The 12,430-nt window shown below is 43.9% G+C and overlaps 1 protein-coding gene across 1 annotated transcript in view; it reads right to left on the bottom strand.

Annotated features, from left to right (window-relative positions):
• LOC138970137 (phospholipid-transporting ATPase ABCA3-like) overlaps positions 1-12,430 on the bottom strand; it is a 184,847-nt gene that overhangs the window by 50,354 nt on the left and 122,063 nt on the right. Inside the window, exon 7 of the mRNA XM_070342619.1 lies at positions 11,096-11,293. Coding sequence (XP_070198720.1) covers positions 11,096-11,293 — 198 coding nt within the window. The remainder of the gene's footprint in view (positions 1-11,095; positions 11,294-12,430) is intronic.

The raw sequence follows: 12,430 nt of genomic DNA, 5'->3' as shown, positions 1-12,430 counted from the left end.
GGGGGATGGGTCCTCTAACTTTACAGCTCGGAGACAACCCGGTAAGGACGGATTGGATTGGATTGGATTGGATAAGATTTACAGTCCAGTGAGGTTACCCTCATGGAAATTCGGGCTGCTTTCTCCCCGGGGAAAGCGAGCTGCCATACATACGGCGCTACCCATATTTTTTTTCCTGCATGCGTGTATTCATGTTTCCTGAGACTTAATGCCGTGTGAGATGGAATTTTTTACTTTATTCCAAGTCCCACGGGTATTTCATGGACATTTTTATCTATGCCTATACAATTTTGCCAGGAAAAACCCTTTTGTCAATCGTGGGATCTTTAACGTGCACACCCCAATGTAGTGTACACGAAGGGACCTCGGTTTTTCGTCTCATCCGAAAGACTAGCACTTGAACCCACCACCTAGGTTAGGAAAGGGGGGAGAAAATTGCGGCCTGACCCAGGCCTGAACACGCAACCTCTCGCTTCCGAGCGCAAGTGCGTTACCACTCGGCCACCCAGTCCCGGAGTTTCATAAATAACACTTAGCACTAGCAGTTGGCGGACTTATTGAGTTTTACAGGCCAGTATATGAGTTGCAGCTTTTTCAAGAATAATTCTTGTTCAAATATTGTTTGTAGAGAGGAGCAAGCATGAGGAATCTCCTATTCTAAAAATAACCAATTCTGGTAGCTGCCGACCTTCCGCCAGACACACACTAATACCGGGGGACAATAAATAATTACTGGGCAGTAAAAATAAATACCGGGCGGTAGTTAAACGACAGTTTGACTTTACAGGACACAATGTTGCAGCTTTTTAAAGAATACGAGCCCAGGTGTGTTACTCTGATTGGCTGACTTAGGTCGCGAGAATTCTTTGACTGACAGGCATAATCAGGTACAAGCGCTCAAGTTCCCATTGCGGCTGTTCTGTCTAATTCGCGGGGTTGCTTCAACATTTCTTTTGGACCCCCCGCGGGTTAGGGGGAGTCCCATATTGGTTGGGACGAGAAAGAATTTACCCGATGCTCCCCAGCATGTCGTAAGAGGCGACTAACGGTTCTGTTTCTCCTTTTACCCTTGTTAAAGGCATACTAACGCACTCCCGTGTTTACAAAGTGTAGTTTGCCCACAATCGATGTCAAACGCACCATAAGACCATATAATGACGATATGTCACCATGCGCGGACCATAATACATGCATTACAGCTTGTTCTAGCCTCTGAAAAAGTGAGGATGTCAACAAAGCCGCGGTGTTAGCTCCCTTGCATCAACGTTACATGTGTTGCCAAATCTATAAATAGGACCATCTAGATCAAAATAAAAATTCTCCAACAAAGAGAAGCAAGAAGAGAACAGAGAGAGCGGCCACAACACCACACAGATGTGGAACCCATGAAGCAACCCCTCACTCTTCATGAGCTACAAATTGCCTTGAGGAAACTAAAAACCAGGAAATCCCCAGGGCCAGATGGGATCACGAACGAGATGCTGAAGCACCTAGGCAACACAGCTGTCCTGAAACTACTGGAGGTCTTCAATCTCAGCTGGGACACAGGCAAACTGGCACAAGTTTGGCGAGAGGCCATCATGATTCCTATCCATAAGAAAGGAAAGGACAAGAAGAAGCCTGCTAGTTACAGACCAATCAGCTTGACCAGCTGCACTGTGAAGACCCTAGAGAGGATGGTCAACCAGCGCCTGCTTTGGTATCTAGAGACTGAGAACATCCTGGCTCCTGAACAGGCAGGCTTCAGACAGTTTCACAGCACAGAAGACCAGGCAACCTATCTCTCCCAAGAAATAGAAGATGCACTCCAGGAACAGAAGGTCCTCTTCGCCACCTGGATTGATCTACAGAAAGCCTTTGACAAGGTCTGGACTGATGGTCTCCTCGTGAAACTGCAGAGATGTGGAATCGCAAGCAACATGCTGCGATGGATCAGATCCTATCTCCACAACCGCAGAGCAAGAATCTCAGTCAACGGTCGAGTCGGCAAGAAAATACTACTGCGACATGGTGTCCCACAAGGAAGAGTCCTCTCTCCTACACTCTTCTTGGTCTTCATCAACGACCTTGTACAAATTCTTCCCAAAGGTATCCACGCTGCATTATATGCTGATGATTTGGTGATGTGGTGCAAGGAGGAATACGCCACAACTGCCACTTACAGGATGCAACTGGCTGCTGACCGGCTGGCGGCATGGGCAGATGAATGGTGTGTTGCCATCAACAAGGAAAAGTCCTCCACAACACTCTTCACCCTATCCTCAAAACAAAAGACCGGAACCATCAAGCTTGGTGACACACCCCTGAGAAGTGATGACGAGGCAACATATCTTGGTGTCACTTTTGACAAGAAACAGACCTGGAAACCCCACATCCACAATGCTGAAGCAAAGGCCAGGCGCAAGCTTGCCATCATGCGGAAGCTAGCCGGAACCAGCTGGGGAGCAAACGAAGAGATACTCAAGCGAGTCTACCAGGGAGCAGTCAGGCCCCATCTTGAGTATGGCTCCACAGCTTGGTCTACAGCAGCGAAGACCCACCAGCAGACACTGGACAGGGTCCAAAAACCAAGCCCTCAGGATCATTACTGGATCGATGAGATCCACACCAATAAAGGCCATGGAAGAAGTTGCTGCCATTCAACCCCTCAGTCAGAGAAGAGACGCCAAGGTCATGGTTCAGACAGAGAAATTCAAGTGCCTGCCTGCACATCCGATGAAGAAGAGGATGGATAACCTGACAAAGAACCGCCTCAAGCGCAGCAGCTTCTTACATGAAAGCAAGAGACTTGCCAGAGAGCACCAAGCCTCTGTACCTACATCAGCACTACCAATCAGCTTCTCAGATCTGCCGCAGCCATGGAATGAAGACTACAAGAATCTTCACATCTCCACCACAGTCCCCTACGTTACCTCAAGAGATTCCCAGAACGACACTGCCAGGCGCACCCTAACACTCGCCATGATTGCTGAACGGTACCCTGAAGACGCCTGGATCCACGCGTATACAGACGGTTCAGCAACAAACGCCGTGGCCAATGGAGGAGCAGGTGTACTTGTCAGATCTCCTGAGGGGCACACTTCTACAGCAGGGATACCAACAGGAAAGTACTGCTCAAACTATGCAGCAGAAGTTCAGGCCATCATGCAAGCAGCCTCCATGATTCATGACTCGGAAAGCGAATGCCCCCAAGTTGTTTTCCTCTCCGATGCACTGTCTGCCCTGGAAGCCCTTGCAGGAAACAAACTTCCTCGTCTGATGGAGAAACTCCAGGAGCTTGCCAAGACTCGACGAGTAGTCCTGCAATGGGTTCCAGCACACTGCGGAATTCCAGGCAATGAAACAGCTGATGAGCTCGCCAAACTCGGAGCCAGGGAGGAACAACCAGACAACCCAGTCAGCTTCGCTGAAAAGAAAACCCTCGTGAAGGCAGCAATGCGACCACAATCCACGAGAGACGCATATCATCTCCTAGAACGATGGCAGCAAGTAGTGATCATGCGACTACGAACTGGTCACTGTCGCCTCAACGCCCACATGTTCAGGAAGCTGAAGCTGACCCCATCACCAACCTGTCCCTGTGGTCTGGAAGACCAGACTCCAGAACATGTCTTAATGACATGCCCCCAACTCAAACCAATCAGAGACAAAGTGTGGCCAGCATCAGTCCCTCTCCGCACCAAACTCTGTGGGAGCAGACAAGACCTGGAAGCCACGACGTCATTCGTCTCGCAGACTAAACTGATGGTGTGACGGCGAACGCAAGAAGAAGAAGAAGAAAATAAAAATTCAAATATCTCAACATTTAAGGGCTCCTAGACCACAATATTTTGCAGGGAACTTAATTTAGTCTGTCTCCAGCTCTGGGTAAAGCAATTATCGTGTATATTCATCAGCTTTCTATGCCTTTAAGTGTTTCTTGTATAGAATATAGTCAATGTTTGTAAAGATTTTAGTCAAGCAGTATGTAAGAAATGTTAAGTCCCTTGTACTGGAAACTTGCATTCTCCCAGTAAGGTCATATTGTACTACGTTGCAAGCCCCTGGAGCAATTTTTTGATTAGTGCTTTTGTGAACAAGAAACAATTTACAAGTGGATCTATCCCATCTCCCCCCTTTCTCCTATCCCATCTCCCCCCTTTCCCCGTCGCGATATAACCTTGAATGGTTGAAAACGACGTTAAACACCAAATAAAGAAAGAAAGAATTTCTTTTGGTCGAATTAAACGGTAATAAAACCGTTATTTCTAATATGCTGACTGTTAGCAAATGATAACAGACTTGTCTCACAAACGATATCAGCATTCGCACAAAAAGGCTCATGCTTGATATCTTTTTTTCTCGACATGTCTTGTTATCATTTGCAAACAGTCAGCATATTAGAAATAACTCATAATAACAATAGTACTCGGTAAACGTATTTTGTCTTTACGTTATTTTCAAATGTTAACGATGTTGAGTTATTTCAGCATTTGTTTTGCTTTTCTGTGATTTTACTACATCATAAAGCTAATACATATTTTTTTGTTATAAATAAGCCCCGCCAACGTTTTGTAACATTAAGCTAAATATTTTCCAAAAAAAGTCAAAATTTCATTTTTTTTTACCATTGTGATTTTTGCGATTTTTGTCATTTTGTCATTTTCGGGGCACATTATTTCACCACATTACACAGATACAGCTTAGAAAAAAAATCGAGGTATACACTATGTGTATGTCAGTGTATCAAAAAAAAATTGCATTTCTACAACAAAAATTGCAAGCGCTGCGTCGACGCAAAACTGATCAACAACGCAAAACAGCAAATAACGCCAAATAATGGAAACTTTGAACGTCAATATATCTGAAACTATTTTGTCATACACCCTTGAGATTTTGCAACCTTCTTAGTTAGCATGCCGACTACACGCGGAAAACACATTACATACTTGAAGTAATTTTGAAAAAATTAGTGGACCTACCTACATTACTTATCTTACTATAAGACTAACATCACCAGACATTACCAATGGCATCATAGCTTAATGAGGTCAAGTCTTATATTCTTAATAGCTCAGAGGATATATATTATTCCATGGTGAAAATCTTTTTCCAGAAAACATGTTCATGCTGTGAATCTGAATTTTGATGAAACAAACCAAATTCGGTCATTTCTGCTAATCATCAACACCTACAATTGTGTGAAATTTGGAGGCTTTTGCTTTATAAAAAAAAAAAAAAAAAAGAAAACCTCAACGCAAAGTTTTTACGAAGATGACCCAGCTTTGACCCCAAATTGTGACAGGGATCAACCAAACATGGATCATGTCGGCTGTCACAACCCGAGTTTTCAGAGTCAGAGACACAGACAGAGACAGAGTCAGAGTCAGAGACAGAGTCAGAGACACAGACAGAGTCAGAGTCAGAGACAGAGTCAGAGACAGAGACAGAGTCAGAGACACAGACAGAGACAGAGTCAGAGTCAGAGACAGAGTCAGAGACAGAGTCAGAGACACAGACAGAGTCAGACAAAATTAAAACAGGCTTTTGTACATGGACGAAATGATGTAATTGTTATATTTTGGAGTGTATATAATAATTGTGCTATTTGCCACACAAAGTATTGGAGTCCAAACATCATTGTGGTATGTATGCGGGTTGGTTTGAGGTGCGTTATGCCTGTAACATCGCATATGGTGCAAGGTTGTGTCCGAATCGTGGAACGGGCTATAGTCACCCGGTAACGCGCGGTGAACAAACCAGGTCAAGCTGCAGAAAACAAAGTTTGCTAAATTGTGTTGGGCACAGTAGTGCAGTCAAAATAATGTTCATTTCACTTAGTAAGGTAATATAATGTAATGCATAAATTATATTATAGCGTATTTATAGGCTATTTAGCAAGTAAAGGAAATAATATAGTTCTAGGTCAGCGGTGTACGAATACACGTTGGCACCCCGTCAACGAAATAGGCCCGGTTTTGAGTTAGTACTACCCGTGAGAGACAACGGTACGGTCGCAGACGTATTGGCGGCGCGAGTGCTCGCATCACCCGGCGGTTGTAAGTTGAGCTTGTGTTATTGACTTGGCGGGTGAATTATTGTTTTCGTATTGCTGTGGCTGGGTAGATGTCGTTGTCTAATGTTTGTTTTGTTTGTGTTTACGTTTGGTATAGTTGTAATATTGTGGGACACGGTGAATGTGAGACATGTTATATCCGTGGGAATGTGCACGGGAAAGTTAAGGATGACATCGACCGGTCCATTACAACATATTCGTATAGAGTGCCTCGGGATATATATATTAACGCATGTCTGGAAGTGATATATAGTGAACGTACAGTGGAATAATATGTGTGTAATTATTTGCATATAACTATTAAATATTCGTTCACATGGAAAAATCACATTATTCAAGATGGCGGCCGACATCCCGACAACTTTAGTATACTTATAGTATTGGTCATGTTGTGTTATATCTTCATATTATAATAGTGTGTAATAATATGCGGGGATGTATTATACCTGTGCAGGGATATGGGTGTTGCGACATGCAATCGTGGTCATGTAATGTAATGTAAAGTTGGATACCACAATCTAACATTTAGTGTACGTTGTCCAGTTATTTGTAACATATCACATGGCGTATATGGTCATGATAAAGACAATAAGTTTATAGGTTGAAGCGAACTATAAATATTATTGTAAAGCCCCGTTTTATAGCTAATGCATTAAATAATTATCCTTTTCCATATATGGTTGCCTGGTGTAATATTCGATCTTGATGTCCATCGGTATTATGCGCAAAGAGGTTGCATTACCGATGAGCACTAACACAACCATCGATACACGCCAGGTAGCTAGGGATGGTGTTGTTCAGTATTAACGTGCTGTTTTATTTACATGCAGTTGGCCGGAGAGAGAACGGAGGAGGGACGTATGTTCACGTGAAAGCGTTGAGATCTGGACAGATGGGACGCTGTCAGGAGGCGACTACGGCTCACAGCAACGCAAGAAGAGCGGCGTGGGTTACTCCGACCAGTAGATTCCACCCAGAGTGTACGCAGGACCACCAGAAGACAGCATGAGGAAGGAGTCTGGTCAGCTCTACATGCCTAGGAATCTGGGGAACAGCTCCGAAGGACTGGAGCTGGGTTCGACGTGCTTAGGCAGTCGGGGACCTTTCTAGGGGGTCAGAATCAGGAAGCTGCGGCCTTCTGAGGAGGGAAGGACATGTGAGGCCTTGGTGGGCGTTGTGTATCCCGAAAAGCTAAGTACTCTGTCGTGGTTAAAGCATGTGTCTGTGTTCGTGTAATTTGGTGATGCGACCTTATTGAGCGCCGTATACTAACAGGCTATTTAACCATAGGGGGGGTGCTTAGGACTGGAGTTCCAGGATAATTTCATGTGAATTCATGTGTTGTCAATTTTCGTAGTATTTGTAGAGTGTACACGTTAAATGTGTGGATGTTTCGTGCATAAATTTGTGTTTATTATATAAAGCTTATAAGTTACATGTGGTTCCTTTAGTCTTTTTATACATAGTGATGTCTGTCTCCACTTGTAAACTTTCTTGGGTGTGCGTTAGTGAGTGAGGTGTATGTTTGCGTGTGATCCCAAGATTGCTCAATCTTGTGGAGTTAAGTCGTCACGTGTCAATGGTGGAGATGCCGGGGACCCATGAGTGATATGCTTTCGAGGCGAAGCTCTGGGACCCTTTAGTTATTTATTTTTTTTTTGGAACCAAATTTGTTTGTTGTTGTGTTTGTTTGTGTTGTTGGCATAGTTTGTGTGTGGTGTTTGTTGGTTTGTGTGAGGTAGTGGTGACCGTTTGATTTGAAATGTGGTGACTGTTTAGACATCCCGTGGGTGGTTGGAGGGGACTGGACATCTCTCAGCGGTTGAGAGGTGTTGGGTTACTTAGCCACAAAGGATTCATCTTTAGTCCATCCGTTAAAGTCAGACGGCGCCACTGAAGCAGATCGAACTAGCAAATACGCATGTATTCTATATTCGGATTCGGTTAAAGTAAAGTTTCATTCCGGTATTACGCTAAGGCTATGTGGCTATTGATTGTGGTAAAGTATAACCAAATGTCAATAACTTACGCGGATTTCGTCCGATTTCTCGGTGATCTTAGGTACGCAGTTGTGGCGGTTTCCTTTCGCGTGCATGCAAAAAATGTTTTCAAGTGGTGCAGCGTTTTATCTAAAATGGCGACGGGAGGTGATGGAGTGGATTCTTCGGTGTCAGGGCGACTTAGGTCATAGGACGAGGCGACTGATAGTTTAACCGGATTAGTTCCATCTGAACTCATGAAGAAGGGAGATAGTCTTCGAGCATTCGCCGACGCTAAGATAAAGGAGATAGAAGACGTACGGGCCAACAAGGAAAGGAAACTGGAAGAAGCACGGGTGGAAGCTCAGAAGCAACGCGAGTTCGAGGAGAGTAAAGCCCAGAAGCGACGCTGACTTCGTGAGTCGGGTTGTTATTGATATATAGTGTGCTCACTGTTGGTAGTTACCGTTAGTTCGAGCTGGTGATGGAGGTGTGTCACAACCCGAGTTTTCAGAGTCAGAGACACAGACAGAGACAGAGTCAGAGTCAGAGACAGAGTCAGAGACAGAGTCAGAGACACAGACAAAATTAAAACAGGCTTTTGGACTTAGACGAAATGATGTAATTGTTATATTTTGGAGTGTATATAATAATTGTGCTATTTGCAACACAAAGTATTGGAGTCCAAAAACTATTGTGGAATGTATGCGGGTTGGTTTGAGGTGCGTTATGCCTGTAACATCGCATATGTTGCAAGGTTGTGTCCGAATCGTGGAACGGGCTATAGTCACCCGGTAACGCGCGGTGAACAAACCAGGTCAAGCTGCAGAAAACAAAGTTTGCTAAATTGTGTTGGGCACAGTAGTGCAGTCTAAATAATGTTCATTTCACTTAGTAAGGTAATATAATGTAATGCATAAATTATATTATAGCGTATTTATAGGCTATTTAGCAAGTAAAGGAATTAATATAGTTCTAGGTCAGCAGTGTACGAATACACGTTGACACCCCGTCAACGAAATAGGCCCGGTTTTGAGTTAGTACTACCCGTGAGAGACAACGGTACGGTCGCAGACGTATTGGCGGCGCTAGTGCTCGCATCACCCGGCGGTTGTAAGTTGAGCTTGTGTTATTGACTTGGCGGGTGAATTATTGTTTTCGTATTGCTGTGGCTGGGTAGATGTCGTTGTCTAATGTTTGTTTTGTTTGTGTTTACGTTTGGTATAGTTGTAATATTGTGGGACACGGTGAATGTGAGACATGTTATATCCGTGGGAATGTGCACGGGAAAGATAAGGATGACATCGACCGGTCCATTACAACATATTCGTATAGAGTGCCTCGGGATATATATTAACGCATGTCTGGAAGTGATATATAGTGTACGTACAGTGGAATAATATGTGTGTAATTATTTGCATATAATTATTAAATATTCGTTCACATGGAAAAATCACATATTATTCAAGATGGCGGCCGACATCCCGACAACTTTAGTATACTTATAGTATTGAGCATGTTGTGTTATATCTTCATATTATAGTGTGTAATAATATGCGGGGATGTATTATACCTGTGCAGGGATATGGGTGTTGCGACATGCAATCGTGGTCATGTAATGTAATGTAAAGTTGGATACCACAATCTAACATTTAGTGTACGTTGTCCAGTTATTTGTAACATATCACATGGCGTATATGGTCATGATAAAGACAATAAGTTTATAGGTTGAAGCGAACTATAAATATTATTGTAAAGCCCCGTTTTATAGCTAATGCATTAAATAATTATCCTTTTCCATATATGGTTGCCTGGTGTAATATTCGATCTTGATGTCCATCGGTATTATGCGCAAAGAGGTTGCATTACCGATGAGCACTAACACAACCATCGATACACGCCAGGTAGCTAGGGATGGTGTTGTTCAGTATTAACGTGCTGTTTTATTTACATGCAGTTGGCCGGAGAGAGAACGGAGGAGGGACGTATGTTCACGTGAAAGCGTTGAGATCTGGACAGATGGGACGCTGTCAGGAGGCGACTACGGCTCACAGCAACGCAAGAAGAGCGGCGTGGGTTACTCCGACCAGTAGATTCCACCCAGAGTGTACGCAGGACCACCAGAAGACAGCATGAGGAAGGAGTCTGGTCAGCTCTACATGCCTAGGAATCTGGGGAACAGCTCCGAAGGACTGGAGCTGGGTTCGACGTGCTTAGGCAGTCGGGGACCTTTCTAGGGGGTCAGAATCAGGAAGCTGCGGCCTTCTGAGGAGGGAAGGACATGTGAGGCCTTGGTGGGCGTTGTGTATCCCGAAAAGCTAAGTACTCTGTCGTGGTTAAAGCATGTGTCTGTGTTCGTGTAATTTGGTGATGCGACCTTATTGAGCGCCGTATACTAACAGGCTATTTAACCATAGGGGGGGTGCTTAGGACTGGAGTTCCAGGATAATTTCATGTGAATTCATGTGTTGTCAATTTTCGTAGTATTTGTAGAGTGTACACGTTAAATGTGTGGATGTTTCGTGCATAAATTTGTGTTTATTATATAAAGCTTATAAGTTACATGTGGTTCCTTTAGTCTTTTTATACATAGTGATGTCTGTCTCCACTTGTAAACTTTCTTGGGTGTGCGTTAGTGAGTGAGGTGTATGTTTGCGTGTGATCCCAAGATTGCTCAATCTTGTGGAGTTAAGTCGTCACGTGTCATCGGCAAATGATCAAAACCAAAGTGTTCAACGTTTCAAAGCTCTAGCTTCAAAAATGCCTGAAATAACGTCAATGTTAGGTTATTATCTATGAATCGAATATGACCCCCTGTGACCCCAAAACTTGACGAGGTCGCATCGGGAGATTGTCCTATAATATACTGTTACAAATTATTGTCTGACAAAATAACAATATCACTGGCCGTTACACACGCACACTCACAACACACACACACACACACACACACACACACAAGTGTGCGCACACACACACACGCACACATACACACACACACACACACACACACACACACACACACACACACACACACACACACACACACACACACACAAACCAGGCGGAGCTGACTGTTGACGCTGTAGCCGTTGACGAAGGCTTCACCCTTGGTTATGAAGACTTCGCCCGTCAGCATCTTGAATGTGGTGGACTTGCCCGCCCCGTTCTGCCCCAGCAGCCCGAAACACTCCTTCTCATCCACTCCCACACTCAGCTTGTCCACAGCCCGGTAAGACCCGAACGTCTTGCATATGTCCTGGGTTCATACAAGGTTTTAGTGAGAATGTTTTAATTTTTTTTTAAGTAAATCAATTTATAGGTCCTCGTCTACATTTTCTCACAGAACTTGACATTTGACAGCTAACATTCTGAGTCTAGACACTAACACTTAAAAAAAAACCACACCCCCCTCCGATCAGAGAGGACGGAGCCAGGGTAGCCGTTTGAAAATTCATTGTAGTAATTTAGCATAGTAGGATATCCTTATTTGGAACATAATGTAAACCGGAAGTTTTCAAAGTGCTCAATCACCCAGAATTCCTAGCGGCGAGCAGCCGCTTCCTTGACGAAAGTTCGCTGGTAAGTTCTTTTATCAAGTATGCAATACATTCTTGTCGTATAAATGCCTTTTAAGTGGCTGCAAACAAGGCTTCATAATGCAACAAAACAGTTTCAAGCAATGTGTTTGCTCTTTTCACGTACTGTGTTCATCATTCGTCGACATGAAATCTTAGCTGAGTTGTCGCATTTCAGGGAACCTCTCAAAAGTCAATTTTACGCTTGCAGCATTGCACATTACGGTACTATATGTTTTATGGCGGTTTACAAAGAGGCTCTGCTGAATGATTCGGTTCAGGAATTAAGGATTCATCATAAAAAAATAAAGCAAAAGCACAGGCCTAACGCAAACTGAATGTCAGGAGCGGACAAGTTACGTCCCTCCCTAGTCAGTGGTTCATGATGATTCATTAGACTGACCCTCCCTTTAAAGTAAGTCTAGTGGACTCTCACTGCTCTGAAAATTGGCGTTAGTCTCTGGCTTTCGCGCGCACGATGGGTGTGTGGATAACGGTGTTGTCGAGGGGGGGGGGGGGGGGTCGGTAGCTCAGGTTGTAGATCACTAGACTAGTGATCTTAGTGTACACTCGCATGCTGTGGACGAGGTATAGTCGTATTAAAAAATGCCTTTCTTTTATTATCCGTACGTGAACAACGTCTTGTTTATTTCATGTTCATTATTTTATTATCCAATTGCTTGGAAATTCGGGTCGCTTCCTCCCAATGAAAGCTTGGAGCAACAAGAGTGGCGCCACCGAGATGTGCGCATATTAAGGTGTAATAATCTAACTACACAATTGGCAGAATGACCAAGGTCTTTTACGTGTTACTGTGA

This window comes from Littorina saxatilis, linkage group LG7, assembly GCF_037325665.1.
Source record: "Littorina saxatilis isolate snail1 linkage group LG7, US_GU_Lsax_2.0, whole genome shotgun sequence".
Lineage (NCBI taxonomy): Eukaryota > Metazoa > Mollusca > Gastropoda > Littorinimorpha > Littorinidae > Littorina > Littorina saxatilis.
This window is presented reverse-complemented; position numbering and strand designations above follow the sequence as displayed.